The 18,979-nt window shown below is 39.9% G+C and overlaps 2 protein-coding genes and 1 long non-coding RNA gene across 4 annotated transcripts in view; 1 reads left to right on the forward strand and 2 right to left on the reverse strand.

Annotated features, from left to right (window-relative positions):
* unm_sa1614 (un-named sa1614) overlaps window positions 1-3,329 on the reverse strand; it is a 74,959-nt gene extending 71,630 nt beyond the window's left edge. For both annotated transcript variants that reach the window (XM_062055953.1, XM_062055943.1), the window contains exons 1-2: window positions 2,687-3,329; window positions 59-131 (exon numbers count right to left, since the gene is read on the reverse strand). In XM_062055953.1, the coding sequence (XP_061911937.1) occupies window positions 59-131; window positions 2,687-2,812 (199 nt within the window). In that variant the 5' untranslated portion in view covers window positions 2,813-3,329. The remainder of the gene's footprint in view (window positions 1-58; window positions 132-2,686) is intronic.
* LOC133655632 (uncharacterized) overlaps window positions 1-18,979 on the forward strand; it is a 157,701-nt gene that overhangs the window by 7,630 nt on the left and 131,092 nt on the right. The window lies entirely within an intron of this gene.
* fer1l4 (fer-1 like family member 4) overlaps window positions 9,883-18,979 on the reverse strand; it is a 37,910-nt gene continuing 28,813 nt past the window's right edge. Inside the window, exons 31-34 of the mRNA XM_062055892.1 lie at window positions 15,778-15,901; window positions 15,429-15,718; window positions 15,224-15,324; window positions 9,883-10,134 (exon numbers count right to left, since the gene is read on the reverse strand). Coding sequence (XP_061911876.1) covers window positions 9,954-10,134; window positions 15,224-15,324; window positions 15,429-15,718; window positions 15,778-15,901 — 696 coding nt within the window. The 3' untranslated portion in view covers window positions 9,883-9,953. The remainder of the gene's footprint in view (window positions 10,135-15,223; window positions 15,325-15,428; window positions 15,719-15,777; window positions 15,902-18,979) is intronic.

The following is an 18,979-nucleotide window of genomic DNA, read 5'->3' on the forward strand; positions in this document are numbered from 1 at the left end:
GTGTGTGTGTGTGTGTGTGTGTGTGTGTGTGTGTGTGTATGTGTGTGTGTGTGTGTACCTTGTCCTGATGTGTATTTGGCTTTAGCTGCTTTTTTCATCTTCTGCAACAAAAAGCGGTCGCTGTCCAGGGCCTGAAAATGCACACACACACACACACACACACACACACACACACACACACACACACACACACACACACACATACACACACAAACACACACACACACACACAAACACACACACGTCTGTGGTTCACCTGCTGACTCAACACCCTCCCAGAGACCCTGCTTTGTTGTCTGCATGTTTAGTATAGTGACAGTCCATGTGGAAAGTATTCACAGCGCTTCACTTGTTCCACATGTTGTTATGTGACAGCCTTGTTCCAAAATGGATTACATTCATTTTTCAACTGAATTTTCATTTTTCAACTGAATTGACCACAGATGGAGTCCAATGAAGCTGTAGGAACATCTCAAGGAGGTTCAGTTGGAACAGGACGCACCTGAACTCACTTTTCAGCTTCATGGCAAAGGCTGTCAATATTTATGTACATAAAATTAAGTGGCGGGCCATATACAAAACCAGTGAAGTTGTCACGTTGTGTAAATGGTAAATAAAAACAGAATACAATGATTTGCAAATCCTTATCAACTTATATTCAATTGAATAGACTGCAAAGACAAGATATTTAATGTTCACACTGAGAAACTTAATTTTTTTGTGCAAATAATCATTAACTTAGAATTTAATGGCAGCAACACATTGCAAAAAAGTTGTCACAGGGGCATTTTTACCACTGTGTTACATGGCCTTTCCTTTTAACAACACTCAACAACAAGGTTTGGGAACTGAGGAGACACATTTTTGAGGTGGAATTATTTCCCATTATTGCTTGATGTACAGCTTAAGTTGTTCAACAGTCTCCCTTCTGCTATTTTATCCTTCAACATTTTCAATGGGAGACAGGTCTGGACTACAGGCAGGCCAGTCTAGTACCCGCACTCTTTTATTAAGAAGCCACGCTGATGTAACGCGCGGCTTGACATTGTCTTGCTGAAATAAGCAGGGGCGTCCATAAGAACGTTGCTTGGATGGCAACATATGTTGCTCCAAAACCTGTATGTACCTTTCAGCATTAATGGTGCCTTCACAGATGTGTAAGTTACCCAAGCCTTGGGCACTAATACACCCCCATACCATCACAGATGCTGGCTTTTACACTTTGCACCTATAACAATCTGGATGGTTATTTTCCTCTTTGTTCCGGAGGGCACGACATCCACAGTTTCCAACAACAATTTGAAATGTGGACTCGTCAGACCACAGACCACTTTTCCACTTTGCATCAGTCCATCTTAGATGAGCTCGGGCCCAGCGAAGCCGGCGGCGTTTCTGGGTGTTGTTGATAAATGGCTATGGCTTTGCATAGTAGAGATTTAACTTGCACTTACAGATGTAGCGACCAACTGTAGTTACTGGCAGTGGTTTTCTGAAGTGTTCCTGAGCCCATGTGGTGATATCCTTTACACACTGATGTCGCTTTTTGATGCAGTACCGCCTGAGGGATCAAAGGTCATGGGCATTCAATGTTACGTGCAGTGATTTCTCCAGATTCTATAACTGACCATAGATGGTGAAATCCCTAAATTCCTTGCAATAGCTGGTTGAGAAATGTTGTTCTTAAACTTTGGACAATTTTCTCACGCATTTGTTGACAAAGTGGTGACCCTCGCCCCATCCTTGTTTGTGAATGACTGAGCATTTCATGGAAGCTGCTTTTATACCCAATCATGGCACCCACTTGTTCCCAATTAGCCTTTTCACCTGTGGGATGTTCCAAATAAGTCTTTGATGAGCATTTCTCAACTTTCTCAGTCTTTAGTGGCACCTGTGCCAGCTTTTTTGAAACATGTTGCAGGCATCAAATTCCAAATGAGCCAATATTTGCAAAAAATAACGTTTTCTAGTTCAAACGTTAAATATCTTGTCTTTGCAGTCTATTCAATTGAATATAAGTTGAAAAGGATTTGCAAATCATTGTATTCTGTTTTTATTTACCATTTACACAATGTGACAACTTCACTGGTTTTGGCGTTTGTAAAATAATGTGGCGGGCCATATAAAATGATGTGGCGAACCATACAAAATTATGTGGGGGGCCATGTAAAATTATGTGGGGGGCCATGTAAAATGATGTGGCAGGCCATGTAAAATGATGTGGCAAACCATATACAAATCTGTGGGGGCCTTATAAAATGATGTGGCGGACCATATAAAATGATGTGGCAGGCCATGTAAAATGATGTGGCGGGCCATGTAAAATGATGTGGCGGGCCATGTAAAATGATGTGGCGGGCCTTATAAAATGATGTGGCGGACCATATAAAATGAAGTGGCAGGCCATATAAAATGAAGTGGCAGGCCATGTAAAATGAAGTAGCAGGCCATATAAAATGATGTGGCAGGCCATATAAAATGATGTGGCGGGCCATGTAAAATGATGTGGCGGTCCATGTAAAATGATGCAACAGGAGAACACCTATTATTGGTTCTTGAACCACTTGAGTCCACTTATGTTGGAGCAAAGTTGTGTTCCAGAACATCATGACAGCAGACTATGGACCAGACTGTAGACCAGACTGTAGACCAGACTGTGGACCAGACGGGACCCTTCCCTTGCACTGACCTCCTCCAGCAGGGAGACGGTGTTCCTGCATCCGCCCATCTTGGACGTGAACGAGGAGGTGGTGGGCGAGCTCCAGTCCTCCAGAACCTCCTCCACGAACTCGGACACGGACACACACTCCGGCATGGCTCCTCCCAGGCAGCCGGACCAGGATCAGAATCGAGACGGAAGCGGGAACAAAGGCCCGGCCGGGAAGTCCCGTCAGACCCGGGGCCGGCACCAGATGGACGACATGCCGCACTCAGCAGGTGATCTCAAATCGATGCCGATGAACGCGATAATTGTGACGTGGCCAGCTTTTGTCTCGCAACAAAAGACGCCTCAGTCCGCGAGAACGTTTCCAGAAAAAGCCAAGGCAGGATAATTGCGGGGAACTAAGGAGCCAATGTTCGGGAGAGAACCGGCCGAGCGCCGCCCAGATGTCGAAGCCGCCGACAAAGAGCGGAGGACCGCGGGCAGGCAAGCCGTGCTCGGCACTCCGGAAGCGGCTTCAGAGGAGCCAAGAGAGCCGGTCAAGTGTGGACTCACCGACGGCAGCATCACGGAGACTCATCTTCTTCCTGTCCGATATTTCTATACTTCATAAATGATTGATCAATATCGTCTTCCTGCTTTACTACAACCGCATGCTGCTGCGCGTGCGCAGTGCACAGCAGTGGGGCTGTGTCTCGCACAGACCACCTAGATCGACACTCTGTGACGTCACCTTCTAGCCATCCCTCTATACTTGAACAACAAGTCCAGTCATAAATTATTATTACAGTTTTTACCACCTCCATCACAGGTGTCCAACAGTCAAACTCAAGGCCCAGGGGCCAAATATGGGCCGCCACGTCATTTTATGTGGCCCATAAATATGCGTCGATAAAGTACCTTATCTTTTCTTAAATATGTATCTGCTTTTCCATTTGACAGAAACAATATATGTACCGTCAAATATACATTCTGAACACATTTGTCAAAACAAAATAAACATTTCAAAATCTGCTTGACTTATCCATCAAATTGCACACTGTAGCAATGACAGTAAAATATACAAAAGGTTTTTACAGCACATTGCTGTAAATTGAAAAAACTCTACCACTGTTTTTTTTTACCGTAAAATTATGTCTGCCAGTTTTTACTGCTTTTACAGAATACAGTACCACATTTTTATACGGTCAAGGACTGGCAAAATCGGTTGCCGGGATAAAAAAAACAAAAAAAACAGAGGTACCGTTTTTCCATTTACAGTAATATGTTGAAAACAGTAAAATTCAGAAAATGCACACACACACGCGCGCACGCACGCACGCACGCACGCACACACACACACACACACACACACACACACACACACACACACAGGCATCTAAGCGGTCTGTTTTGTTTTTAGTGATAAAAAAAAAAGTGGTACTGTTTCTCCAGTTATTGTAATGTGTAAAAAATACTGCTTTTAAAAAAACACTGTATATTTTGCAGTAACATTCTGGTGAGTTGCTAGTTTTTTACAGTTAAATTTAATTTTCTTTTTACAGTGTGTGTAAAATTATTTATATATATATATATATATATATATATATATATATATATATATATATATATATATATATATATATATATATATATATATATATATATATATGTCTGGGATCATGTTTTGTTTAAGTTATGTTCTGCTTGGTTTTTGGACTCTTTTTAGTTCCTGCTTTTTCACTCCCTTGTCTTGTTTCCATGGTTACCCATTAGTTTCACCTGTTCCACGTTTGGACTCATTGTACACTCTTGTTTGTTTTGTCACCATAGCAACCTATTAGTCTTCACCTGTCCTCACGACTCACGCACCTGATTTTAATCATGTCTTCACTATTTAAGCCCGTAGTTGCCAGGCAATCAGCCTGGCGACATCACACTCTCGATATACCCCTGACACTCTTGATACCGTCGTTCATGCTGCTCTTTGCCTCCGCAAGTAAGTTGTGTTTATTTATGCCACAGTTAGTGTATTTTGTTTTGCCATGTTCATAGTTATGCATAGTCCAAGTTTTTGTTCCCTGTGTTAAGTTGTGTGCCTCCACTGTCAGCGCCTTTTGTTTGTTCCTTTTTTGAGTGTTAAAATTAAATATGTACGCCATGTCCGGTCCAAATCCTTTGCACCATGGGAAAACAAACCACGTCAAAGTCCACGCCTTGACATATACTATATATATGTATGTATGTATGTATGTGTGTATGTGTATCTATCTATATATCTATATATCTATATATATATATATATATATATATATATATATATATATATATATATATATATATATATATATATATATATATATATACACTACCGTTCAAAAGTTTGGGGTCACCCAAACAATTTTGTGGAATAGCCTTCATTTCTAAGAACAAGAATAGACTGTCGAGTTTCAGATGAAAGTTCTCTTTTTCTGGCCATTTTGAGCGTTTAATTGACCCCACAAATGTGATGCTCCAGAAACTCTATCTGCTCAAAGGAAGGTCAGTTTTGTAGCTTCTGTAACGAGCTAAACTGTTTTCAGATGTGTGAACATGATTGCACAAGGGTTTTCTAATCATCAATTAGCCTTCTGAGCCAATGAGCAAACACATTGTACCATTAGAACACTGGAGTGATAGTTGCTGGAAATGGGCCTCTATACACATATGTAGATATTGCACCAAAAACCAGACATTTGCAGCTAGAATAGTCATTTACCACATTAGCAATGTATAGTGTATTTCTTTAAAGTTAAGACTAGTTTAAAGTTATCTTCATTGAAAAGTACAGTGCTTTTCCTTCAAAAATAAGGACATTTCAATGTGACCCCAAACTTTTGAGTGTGTGTGTGTGTGTGTGTGTGTGTGTGTGTGTGTGTGTGTGTGTGTGTGTGTGTGTGTGTGTGTGTGTGTGTGTGTGTGTGTGTGTGTGTGTGTGTGTGTGTGTGTGTGTGTGTGTGTGTGTATATATATATATATATATATATATATATATATATATATATATATATATATATATATATATATATATATATATATAATCTCTATCCCTCCATCTTCTTCCGCTTATCCGAGGTCGGGTCGCGGGGGCAGCAGGGAAGCCCAGACTTTCCTCTCCCCAGCCACTTCGTCCAGCTACCGGTCCGATGTGCCCTAAACACCTCCCTAGGGAGGCGTTCGGGTGGCATCCTGACCAGATGCCCGAACCACCTCATCTGGCTCCTCTCGATGTGGAGCAGCAGCGGCTTTTCTTTGAGCTCCCCCCGGATGGCAGAGCTTCTCCCCCTATCTCTAAGGGAGAGCCCCGCCACCCGGCGGAGGAAAATCATTTCGGCCGCTTGTACTCGTGATCTTGTCCTTTCGGTCATAACCCAAAGCTCATGACCATAGGTGAGGATGGGAACGTAGATCGACCGGTAATTTGAGAGCTTTGCCTTCCTGCTCAGCTCCTTCTTCACCACAACGGATCGTTACAGCGTCCGCATTACTGAAGACGCCGCACTGATCCGCCTGTCGATCTCACGATCCACTCTTCCCTCACTCGTGAACAAGACTCCGAGGTACTTGAACTCCTCCACTTGGGGCAGGGTCTCTTCCCCAACCCGGAGATGGCACTCCACCCTTTTCCGGGCGAGAACTATGGACTCGGACTTGGAGGTGCTGGTTCTCATCCCAGTCGCTTCACACTCGGCTGCGAACCGATCCAGTGAGAGCTGAAGATTTTGGCCAGTTGAAGCCATCAGGACCACATCATCTGCAAAAAGCAGAGACCTAATCCTGCAGCCACCAAACCGGATCCCCTCAACGCAGGGCCGGCCCGTGGCATAGGCCGTATAGGCAAATGCTAAGGGCGCCGTCCATCAGGGGGCGCCACGCCAGTGCCACAAATGTTGGAGGAAAAAAAAAAAAGTTGGTACTATTATTTCTAAATACATAAAATAATCCCACGTTAATTAAAATGTAAAGTAAAGCCTATTTAATAGAAATATTATTTGTTACAACATTACGCCCCCCCTCCCCCGGCACGGTGCGCCCCCTCCCTTCCCGTATCATGACTCTTTTTGGACGTCACCACATCAAAAAATCAACACAAGATGTCAAAACGGCCAAAACTGTCAGGTGCCCAGGGAAGAAAAAAGAGAAAAGAAGAGGAGAAACGAGAAAAAGAAAGAGGTAGCAGGTAGGTAACGTTAGCCTACATGAAATTATTTGTCTGTTACAGAATGTGATAGTAACCTGGCTTTTTAGCATTAAGCTAATGTTACATGATTCGGCAATTGCTAATCAATAAATAGCTAGTTCTGTTTTAACGTCGGGTTAATATTGTGGAGGGGGCTAAATTGTTATGGAAAATAATAATGTAACGTTAGGTAATTACAGTACTCCCACCTTACATTCCTCAGGGACATTTGTATTAGATCTTTTAAGCAGGTGTTTTCTGTTTACATTGTTATTGCCTTCTGGTTAGCTAATGTTTGCCCTGCAGGTAATAGTCACTTTTTCACCCCTTTATATATTAGGTATAGTTGTAAGCCTAGTTGTTAAAGTGCACATCATTAATGTTAATTAAGCAATATCACATGAGAGGGAATGCTGTTTTTTAATTTGAGCATTGCTGTGATTCGGTTAAAGATAATCATAACATAACATTCTCATATAATATGTTAATTTGCTTTCTTTAAGTAAAAAAAAAGGTCAAAGACAAAGCTATTCGGTTTCTTGTGAGTATATACACTTCACTGCCGATGTGGGGGGGGGGGGGGGGGCACCTAAAATCTTGCCTAGGGCGCAAGATTGGTTAGGGCCAGGCCTGCCTCAACGCCCTGACTGCGCCTAGAAATTCTGTCCATAAAAGTTATGAACAGAATCGGTGACAAAGGGCAGCCTTGGCGGAGTCCAACCATCACTGGTAACGTGTCCGACTTACTGCCGGAAATGCGGACCAAGCTCTGACACTGATTATACAGGGAGCGGACCGCCACAATCAGACAGTCCGATACCCCATACTCTCTAAGCACTCCCCACAGGACTTCCCAAGGGACAAGGTCGAATGCCTTCTCCAAGTCCACAAAACACATGTAGACTGGTTGGGCAAACTCCCATGCACCCTCCAGGACCCTGCCGAGAGTATAGAGCTGGTCCACAGTTCCACGACCAGGACGAAAACCACACTGTTCCTCCTGAATCCGAGGTTCGACTATCCGGCTTAGCCTCCTCTCCTGTACACCTGAATAGACCTTACCGGGAAGGCTGAGGAGTGTGATCCCACGATAGTTGGAACACACCCTCCGGTTCCCCTTCTTAAAGAGAGGAACCACTATATATATATATATATATGTATGTGTGGGAAAAAATCACAAGACTATTTCATCTCTACAGGCCTGTTTCATGAGGGATTTCCTCAATCCTCAGGATTGAGGAAATCCCTCATGAAACAGGCCTGTAGAGAGGAAATAGTCTTGTGATTTTTTCCCACACATACATATTACGCTCTACCACGGTATCGAGCACTATTTTTTGGATAATCTAATTAAGACATATATATATATATATATATATATATATATATATATATATATATATATATATATATATATATATATATATATATATATATATATATATAACGATTCTTGGGGTCACGATTCGATTCAAAGTCGATTTTTTTTTTTTTCAATTCAACACGATTCTCGATTCAAAAACGATTTTTTCCTGATTCAAAATAATTCTCTATTCATTCAATACATATATAATTTCAGCAGGATCTACCCCAGTCTGCTGACATGCAAGCAGAGTAGTAGATTTTTGTAAAAAGCTTTTATAATTGTAAAGGACAATGTTTTATCAAATGATTGCAATAATGTACATTTGTTTTAACTATTAAATGAACCAAAAATATGACTTATTTTATCTTTGTGAAAATATTGGACACAGTGTGTTGTCAAGCTTATGAGATGCGATGCAAGTGTAAGCCACTGTGACACTATTGTTCTTCTTTTTTTTTTTTTTTATAAATGTCTAATGATAATGTCAATGAGGGATTTTTAATCACTGCTATGTTGAAATTGTAACTAATATTGATACTGTTGTTGATAATATCAATTTTTGTTTCACTACTTTTGGATTCAGATTGGCACAGTGGTGAAAGCCAGCTTTTTTTTTATTTACGTCAGCTGGCTAAGGTTAAAAACCTTCTTTATAGGCAACAGTTTGAGACAGTAATCCATGCCTTTATTACATCTCGGCTGGATTACTGTAACGCTTTATATTTTGGAATTAGTCAGTCCTCCCTCTCACGTCTGCAGCTGGTCCAAAATGCAGCTGCCCGACTTTTAACAAACACAAGAAAAAGAGAGCCCATTACTCCTGTTTTAGCCTCCCTCCACTGGCTGCCTGTGTCTTTTAGAGTCCATTTTAAAATTATTTTACTTGTTTTTAAATCCTTACATGGTCTTGCCCCACCTTACCTCTCTGAGCTGCTCCACCTCTATGCCCCCACCCGGTCCCTCAGGTCAGCTGATCAGCTGATCCTGTAGGTACCCAAATCCAAGCGTAAGCTCAGGGGGGACAGAGCCTTCTCTGTTGCGGGCCCCAAACTCTGGAATGATCTTCCACTCCATGTGAGACAGGCCCCTTCTTTGGCTATTTTTAGGACCCTTCTTAAAACCCATTTTTATTCACTGGCTTGCATTGTTATGGTATTGCTGTGTATTGTTTTGTTGGATTGATTAATAAAAAAAATAAATAAAAAAAAATCGTTTGAAAAAAAAAAGAGAATCGATTCTGAATCGCACAACGTGAGAATCGCGATTCGAATCAATTTTTTCCCACACCCTTAATATATATATATATATATATATATATATATATATATATATATATATATATATATATATATATATATATATATATATATATATATATATATATATATATATATATATATATATATAATATACCCTATGACCCCCGGGTTTATCACTGATGACGTGTCCAAGCATCACGGTGAGGTGTATTCAAGTTATATATATATATATATATATATATATATATATATATATATATATATATATATGTGTATATGTGTATGTATGTATGTATGACACTCCTGGTCTACATGGACACTGAGACCATTTCCTGTTGGTCTATGACTGCCAGACAAATCCAGCATGAATAAAGATTATTACACTTAAACATCTGTGGCATTTATTTGTTATGTTTGTGCAAACTTCAGCAAAGTGTATGAAAAATGGACTTGAATGGTTGGAGAGCATCTTCATCCTCGGATGATGAGGGCGCTGATCTGCTGAGGCAGCGAGTAGACCAGCAGGCCCAGGAAGAGCGCCAACACAGCCAGGAGGACCAAGGTCAGGATGAACTTCTTGAACTTCTTCCAGATGAGGAAGATGAAGGTCTTCATGGGGTTGACAAACCAGGTGAAGCTGGTGGTGGGACGGCTGCGGAGAGCCCACAAGGACCAGATCACATTTGGGCTTTGGAGGTGTGTATCGTTGTGTTATCATTATGTTATCATTGTGTTACCATTCGTTTATTGTGTTATCATTGTGTTATCATTAGGTTATTGTGTTATCGGCGTGGCGAAGTTGGTAGAGTGGCCGTGCCAGCAATCGGAGGGTTGCTGGTTACTGGGGTTCAATCCCCACCTTCTACCATCCTAGTCACGTCCGTTGTGTCCTTGGGCAAGACACTTCACCCTTGCTCCTGATGGGTGCTGGTTAGCGCCTTGCATGGCAGCTCCCGCCATCAGTGTGTGAATGTGTGTGTGAATGGGTGAATGTGGAAATACTGTCAAAAGCGCTTTGATTACCTTGAAGGTAGAAAAGCGCTATGCAAGTATAACCCATTTATCATTTATTATTTATCATTATCATTGTGTTATCATTAGATTATTGTCTTATCAGTGTGTTGTTATTGTGTTATTGTGTGATCATTGTGTCATCATTAGGTTATTGTGTTATCATTAGGTTATTGTGTTATCATTGTGTTGTCATTAGGTTATTGTTATGATTGTGTTATCATTAGGTTATTGTGTTATTAAGTTATTGTGTTATCATTAGGTTATTGTGTTATCATTGTGTTGTCATTAGGTTATTGTGTTATCATTGTGTTGTCATTAGGTTATTGTGTTATCATTGTGTTGTCATTAGGTTATTGTGTTATCATTGTGTTATCATTAAGTTATTGTGTTATCATTGTGTTATCTTCAGGTTATTGTGTTATCGGCGTGGCGAAGTTGGTAGAGTGGCCGTGCCAGCAATCGGAGGGTTGCTGGTTACTGGGGTTCAATCCCCACCTTCTACCATCCTAGTCACGTCCGTTGTGTCCTTGGGCAAGACACTTCACCCTTGCTCCTGATGGGTGCTGGTTAGCGCCTTGCATGGCAGCTCCCGCCATCAGTGTGTGAATGTGTGTGTGAATGGGTGAATGTGGAAATACTGTCAAAAGCGCTTTGATTACCTTGAAGGTAGAAAAGCGCTATGCAAGTATAACCCATTTATCATTTATTATTTATCATTATCATTGTGTTATCATTAGATTATTGTCTTATCAGTGTGTTGTTATTGTGTTATTGTGTGATCATTGTGTCATCATTAGGTTATTGTGTTATCATTAGGTTATTGTGTTATCATTGTGTTGTCATTAGGTTATTGTTATGATTGTGTTATCATTAGGTTATTGTGTGATCATTGTGTTATTAAGTTATTGTGTTATTAAGTTATTGTGTTATCATTAGGTTATTGTGTTATCATTGTGTTGTCATTAGGTTATTGTGTTATCATTGTGTTGTCATTAGGTTATTGTGTTATCATTGTGTTGTCATTAGGTTATTGTGTTATCATTGTGTTATCATTAAGTTATTGTGTTATCATTGTGTTATCTTCAGGTTATTTTGTTATCATTGTGTTATCATTAGGTTATTGTGTTATCTTCAGGTTATTGTGTTATCATTAGGTTATTGTGTTATCATTGTGTTGTCATTAGGTTATTGTGTTATCATCATGTGATCATTAGGTTATTGTGTTATCATTGTGTTATAATTAGGTTATTGTGTTATCATTGTGTTACCACTAGGTTATTATGTTATCATTGTGTTGTCATTAGGGTATTGTGTTGTCATTAGGGTATTGTGTTATCATTTGCTGTCATTGTGTTATCATTAGGTGATGGTGTTATCATTGTGTTGTGTTATCATTAGGTTATTTTGTTATCATTAGGTTATTTTGTTATTAGGTTATTGTGTTATCTTGTGCTGTCATTGTATTATCATTAGGTTATTGTATTATTATTGTTATCATTAGGTTATTGTGTTGTTATTAGGTTATTGTGTTGTCATTGTGTTATCATTAGGTTATTGTGTTATCATTGTGTTATTAGGTTATTGTGTTATCATTGTGTTAGTGAGTTAGGATTATGTTATCATTGTTAAAATTGTGTTATCGTGTTATTAGAATTTCAGTACTGTTATTGCACTGGAGAATAATACAATGTGTTGATCAACTTGACATGCATTTGCATCACTGAACTCTGCTAAGCAATGTGCTCTACATACAACACACAAAGACAAAGATATGTTTCAAAGGGCCAATTTATTTCAGGCCAGAACAAATTGCCAAAACTATTTTAAATAGCTGCAACATAACATACATAAGTAACAAACAGCATAATAACAACATAGCTGTAAACGAAATACGTACTTTAACTTTATTTTTACATACCAAAGCCTAACCAGGCATTTTTTCTCTCAAGGAATTCTGAAATAAAATCATGTCTGAAGCCCAGAACACTCTACAGCACATTTCCCCAGTTTTAGTTTAGAGATAAGGAAATATTGGCCTGGCCCACTAGGATCCCTCTTTATGTTTGTGAACTTTATTTCTTATACATTTAGAGTGATGTAATAATCAAACACTCTAGAAGTCTAGAAATAAAGAGTATATAAAAGAATTGACAGAGTGTGTACTATAATTCATAATAACATTGATTTTGATTCAATATTATGTTTTGAGCAATGACAGTTTGAAAGAAGAAAAAACAGCTTTGTTTTATTAGTCAACATTGTAACGTTTTCTAAATTACATTTCACCTTTAAGCTTTTTTATTTCACTTTTGTTATGTTTTTGTTTATTTTAATATTATTTTTAGAAAGTGCTGTGGGCCTTTAAAACATTAGCTGTGGGCTGCAAATGGCCTCCGGGGCACACTTTTGACACCCCTGCTATAGATAATAAAAAATTAAATCTGATAAATCTATCGATAAAAAGCTGAGCCTGGCGACGCATGCGTGTTAACAACTCTCTCGCTCTCTCTGTCTCTGCCCCTCCCTCACGAATGCTGCTGCGCGCACCCCTCCCCTCCCTCCCCTTCCCACACTCAGACACACACACACAGAGCGCCTCCTTTGTGTGACACAAGAGATTCAGAAGAACGACACCGCAGCGCTGCCACAAAACACACTCAGATCTTCTGTTTCAAGCTAATACTACATAAAAAATAACGTAAAATAACGCAGTAACGCATCATGTAGTAACGGTAACTGAGTTACTGAATATAAAAAAATAACGCGTTTGATTACTAGTTACCGACGAAACTAACGGCGTTACAGTAACAGTAACGCGTTAGTCCCAACACTGGTTATTATTGTGGTATTGTGTTATCATTTTGTTATTATAGTGTTATTGTTTTTTTGTCATCGTGTTATTAAGTGGGAATGGCGTGGCGCGGTTGGGAGAGTGGCCGTGCCAGCAATTTGAGGGTTCCTGGTTCAATCCCCACCTTCTACCAACCTCGTCGTGTCCTTGAGCAAGACACTTCACCCTTGCTCCTGATGGCTGCTGGTTAGCGCCTTGCATGGCAGCTCCCGCCATCAGTGTGTGAATGTGTGTGTGAATGGGTAAATGTGGAAATACTGTCAAAGCGCTTTGAGTACCTTGAAGGTAGAAAAGCGCTATACAAGTGTAACCCATTTACCATTTACCATTATTGTGTTATTGTGTTATCATCGTGTAATAATTGTGTTTTTATTATGTTATCGTGTTATCATTGTGTTATCATTGTGTTATTGTCTTATCATTGTGTTATCACTGTGTTATAATAGTGTTTTTATTATGTTATTGTGCTGTCATTGTGTTATCATTAGGTTATTGTGTTATCATTAGGTTATTGTGTTATCATCGTGTTATTGTGGTATTGTGTTATCATTTTGTTATTATAGTGTTATTGTTGTTTTATCATTGTGTTATTGTGTTATCATTGTGTTATCATCGTGCTTTAATTGTGTTTTTGTTGTGTTATCATTGTGTCATCATTGTGTTATAATTGTGTTTTTATTATGTTGTGTTATCATTGTGTTATCATTAGGTTATTGTGTTATTGTGTTATCATTAGGTTATTGTGTTATCATTAGGTTATTGTGTTATCATTGTGTTGTCATTAGGTTATTGTGTCATCGTGTTATCATTAGGTTATTGTGTTATCATTGTTATTAGGTTATTTTGTTATCATTGTGTTATTGCGTTATTGTGTTATCATCGTGTCATAATTGTGTTTTTATTATGGTATCGTGTTATCATTGTGTTATCGTGTTATCATTGTGTTATCATCGTGTTATAATTGTGTTATCATTGTGTTATTGTGTTATAATTGTGTTTTTATTATGTTATTGTGTTATCATTGTGTTATTATTAGGTTATTGTGTGATCATTGTGTTATCATTAGGTTATTGTGTTATCATCATGTTATCATTAGGTTATTGTGTTATCATTATGTTATCATTAGGTTATTGTGTTATCATTATGTTATCATTAGGCTATTTTGTTATCATTGTGTTATCATTGTGTTTTTATTATGTTATCCTGTTATCATTGTGTTATCGTGTTATTGTGTAATCATTGTGTTATCATTAGGTTATTGTGTTATCATTAGGTTATTGTGTGATCGTTGTTGTCATTAGGTTATTGTGTTATTAGGTTATTGTGTTATCATTAGGTTATTGTGTTATCATTATGTTATCATTAGGTTATTTTGTTATCATTGTGTTATCATCGTGTCATAATTGTGTTTTTATTATGTTATCCTGTTATCATTGTGTTATCATGGTGTTATATTTGTGTTTTTATTATGTTATTGTGTTATCTTTGTGTTATCATTAAGTTATTGTGTTGTTATCGTTGTGTTATTTTGTTATCATTATGTTATTGTGTTATCATTATGTTATCATTGTGCTATTATGTTATCATTGTGTTATCAATGTGTTATCAATGTGTTATCAATGTGTTATCAATGTGTTATTTTATTATCAATGTGTTATTGTGTTTTCATTGTGTTTTCATTGTGTTAGCATTGTGTTATCATTATTAGTTAGCAAAACTAATAATGACTCATAAAGACTGGTAACACTGCCACATGAACTGAAACATTTAAACTAAATAAAGCTTTCATTATGGCCACAGTTTGAACAGATCATTTCTACATGCATGAGGTAAAGCAACAGTGTTTGTGTGTACAAAATGTGTTTGTGTGTCTCACTTTGGTTTGTCCAGAGGTTCTGGTTCTTTGCGTCCACGTCCAACCGGATTAGCCTCAGCTTGCTCCAGAGTCACCAGCTGGAGCTCCACCTCCACCTTACCCTGTGCACACGAGCATAAACACACACACACACACACACACACACACACACACGGAAGTCAGGTCCTGGCGTGACAGACAAAGCCCCGCATCCTAGCGTCCTCACCACAAGCAGGTAGACGTGTCCGCTGCTGTCGGTGAACTGGGCGTCTTCCTCCTTTATCTTCTTCTTCTTCTTCTTCTTCTTTCCCTTCTTCTTCCTCTCGGCCGCCTCCTTTTGCTCCCTCTCAAAGTCCTCGGCCGTCTTCTGGCGGGTCAGCGGCCACCAGCCCTTCATCTTCTTGGAGCGAAATATGGAGGCCCGCGGGACCGCCCGGTCCTTGGCCATCTGGACCGTGCACTTCCCGGAGGACTTGGCGGGCCGCACCATGTCGCTGAGGCGCAGCTCGATGGAGCCTGCAAGAGCCAGGAGAGTCAACAACCCTGTGGATGTGGTCCATGTGAAGAAGTCTCACCCAGGAAGTCGTTGGCCGAGATGCGGTCATAGTCCCAGACCTGCAGCGTGAGCACCGCCGGCTGCCTGAACTCCGACTCCTCCAGAGAGAAGAAGGACTCCTTCTTCTTATAGACCACCTCTTTCTTCACGTTTCAGGAGGACAGAACATTGTCAGAGCAGCGTTTTTGTGTAAGAGATGAAGTCAGGACTACAGTGCAGCGTTTTTGTGTGTAAGAGATGAAGTCAGGACTACAGAGCAGCGTTTTTGTTTGTAAGAGATGAAGTCAGGACTACAGAGCAGCATTTTTGTGTGTAAAAGATGAAGTCAGGACTACAGAGCAGCGTTTTTGTTTGTAAGAGATGAAGTCAGGACTACAGAGCAGCGTTTTTGTGTGTAAGAGATGAAGTCAGGACTACAGAGCAGCGTTTTTGTATGTAAGAGATGAAGTCAGGACTACAGAGCAGCATTTTTGTGTGTAAAAGATGAAGTCAGGACTACAGAGCAGCGTTTTTGTGTGTAAGAGATGAAGTCAGGACTACAGAGCAGCGTTTTTGTGTGTAAGAGATGAAGTCAGGACTACAGAGTAGAATTTTTGCATGTAAAAGATGAAGTCAGGACTACAGAGCAGCATTTTTGTGTGTAAGAGATGAAGTCAGGACTACAGAGCAGCGTTTTTGTGTGTAAGAGATGAAGTCAGGACTACAGAGCAGCGTTTTTGTATGTAAGAGATGAAGTCAGGACTACAGAGCAGCATTTTTGTGTGTAAAAGATGAAGTCAGGACTACAGAGCAGCGTTTTTGTGTGTAAGAGATGAAGTCAGGACTACAGAGCAGCGTTTTTGTGTGTAAGAGATGAAGTCAGGACTACAGAGTAGAATTTTTGCATGTAAAAGATGAAGTCAGGACTACAGAGCAGCATTTTTGTGTGTAAAAGATGAAGTCAGGACTACAGAGCAGCGTTTTTGTGTGTAAGAGATGAAGTCAGGACTACAGAGCAGCGTTTTTGTGTGTAAAAGATTAAGTCAGGACTACAGAGCAGCGTTTTTTTGTGTAAGAGATGAAGTCAGGACTACAGCGCAGTGTTGTTTTGTGTAAGAGATGAAGTCAGGACTACAGAGCAGCGTTTTTGTGTGTAAGAGATGAAGTCAGGACTACAGAGCAGCGTTTTTGTGTGTAAGAGATTTGAATTGAATTGAAGTGTTTATTTCAAACCTGCATCGTACAACAACACACTTTTTTTTTTTACATTTTGGCAGAGACATTTATGCAAGGTTTGAAAAGGGGTTGGATGAAGCAGATGCTTATAATATCCCAACCCCTCTCACTCATTCCACATTTAACATAAACAATATAATACAAGAACAATACTATACAAACAAAGACAAGAAAAGCTCCTGTACACTAACAATACAATAGTACCACTGTTACTATGAGACGAGACAAGACGAGACAAAACACACACACACACACACACACACACACACACACACACACACACACACACACACACACACACACACACACACACACACACACACACACACACACACACACACACACACACACACACACACACACAACACACACACACACAGGCCCAAACACTCTCTGACCATACACCTCTCTCCCATCGCTCTGTGCTGAGGGCATCACTCTCTTTCCTCCTCATACTTCTTCAATACTTCTTTTTTAAACACTGTTTTAAATTGAATCATGTTAGAACACGTTTTTAATTCGTCCCCTAAGTTGTTCCACAGACTGACTCCACGCACTGAAATGCATATTGATTTTAAAGTTGTTCTAAATTTAGGCAAATATAATTTGTTGTTTCCTCTTAGACTGTACTGCGATGAGGTGGCGACTTGTCCAGGGTGTACCCCGCCTTCCGCCCGATTGTAGCTGAGATAGGCTCCAGCGCCCCCCGCGACCCCGAAGGGAATAAGCGGTAGAAAATGGATGGATGGGTCTTAGACTGTAACTATGGTGAGCATCTCTATCCTGGAATAGGTTCTGTATATTGGATGGTAGAGAGTTTTGGGATGCCCTAAACATACAAACATTTGTAATTTGAGCAGTTTTAAAGTTGATCACATCATGCAGTGATTAAGTTGCTTTAACTCCATGAATAGTGGTTTTGAATGATGTCTGTAGTGGACATTAGACACAATCCTAATGGCCTTTTTCTGCAGATTGACTAAAGGCTGTAGATGACATTTATAACAAATTCCCCAGACTTCAACACAATAGTTTAAAGGCCTACTGAAATGAATTTTTTAAATTCAAACGGGGAAAGCAGATCCATTCTATGTGTCATACTTGATCATTTCGCGATATTGCCATATTTTTGCTGAAAGGATTTAGTAGAGAACAACGACAATAAAGGTCGCAACTTTTGGTCACTGATAGAAAAAAGCCTTACCTATACCGGAAGTATCGTGACGTCACCGGAGGAAGGACTCCTCACATTTCCCCATTGTTTTCAATGCAGCGAGAGAGATTCGGACCGAGAAAGCGACGATTACCCCATTAATTTGAGCGAGGATGAAAGACTCGTGGATGAGGAAAGTGAGAGTGAAGGACTAGAGTGCAGTGCAGGACGTATATCTTTTTTCGCTCTGACCGTAACTTAGGTACAAGGGTTCATTGGATTCCACACTCTCTCCTTTTTCTATTGTGGATCACGGATTTGTATTTTAAACCACCTCGGATACTATATACTCTTGAAAATGAGAGTCGAGAACGCAAAATGGACATTCACAGTGACTTTTATCTCCATGACAATACATCGGCGAAGCTCTTTAGCTACTGAGCTAACGTGATAGCATCGGGCTCAAATGCAGATAGAAACAAAATAAATAAATCCCTGACTGGAAGGATAGACAGAAGATCAACAATACTATTAAAACATGTACATGTAACTACACAGTAAATATTTCCCAGCTTGGCGAAGCTTAACAATGCTGTTGCTAACGACGCCATTGAAGCTAACTTAGCTACGGGACCTCGACAGAGCTATGATAAAAACATTAGCGCTCCACCTACGCCAGCCAGCCATCATCTGCTCATCAACACCCGTGCTCACCTGCGTTCCAGCGAACGACGGAAGGACGAAGGACTTCACCCGATCATCCGTGCGGTCGGCGGCTAGCGTCGGCTAGCGCGTCTGCTATCCAAGTCAAAGTCCTCCTGGTTGTGTTGCTACAGCCAGCCGCTAATACACC

Source organism: Entelurus aequoreus, linkage group LG01, assembly GCF_033978785.1.
Source record: "Entelurus aequoreus isolate RoL-2023_Sb linkage group LG01, RoL_Eaeq_v1.1, whole genome shotgun sequence".
Taxonomy (NCBI): domain Eukaryota; kingdom Metazoa; phylum Chordata; class Actinopteri; order Syngnathiformes; family Syngnathidae; genus Entelurus; species Entelurus aequoreus.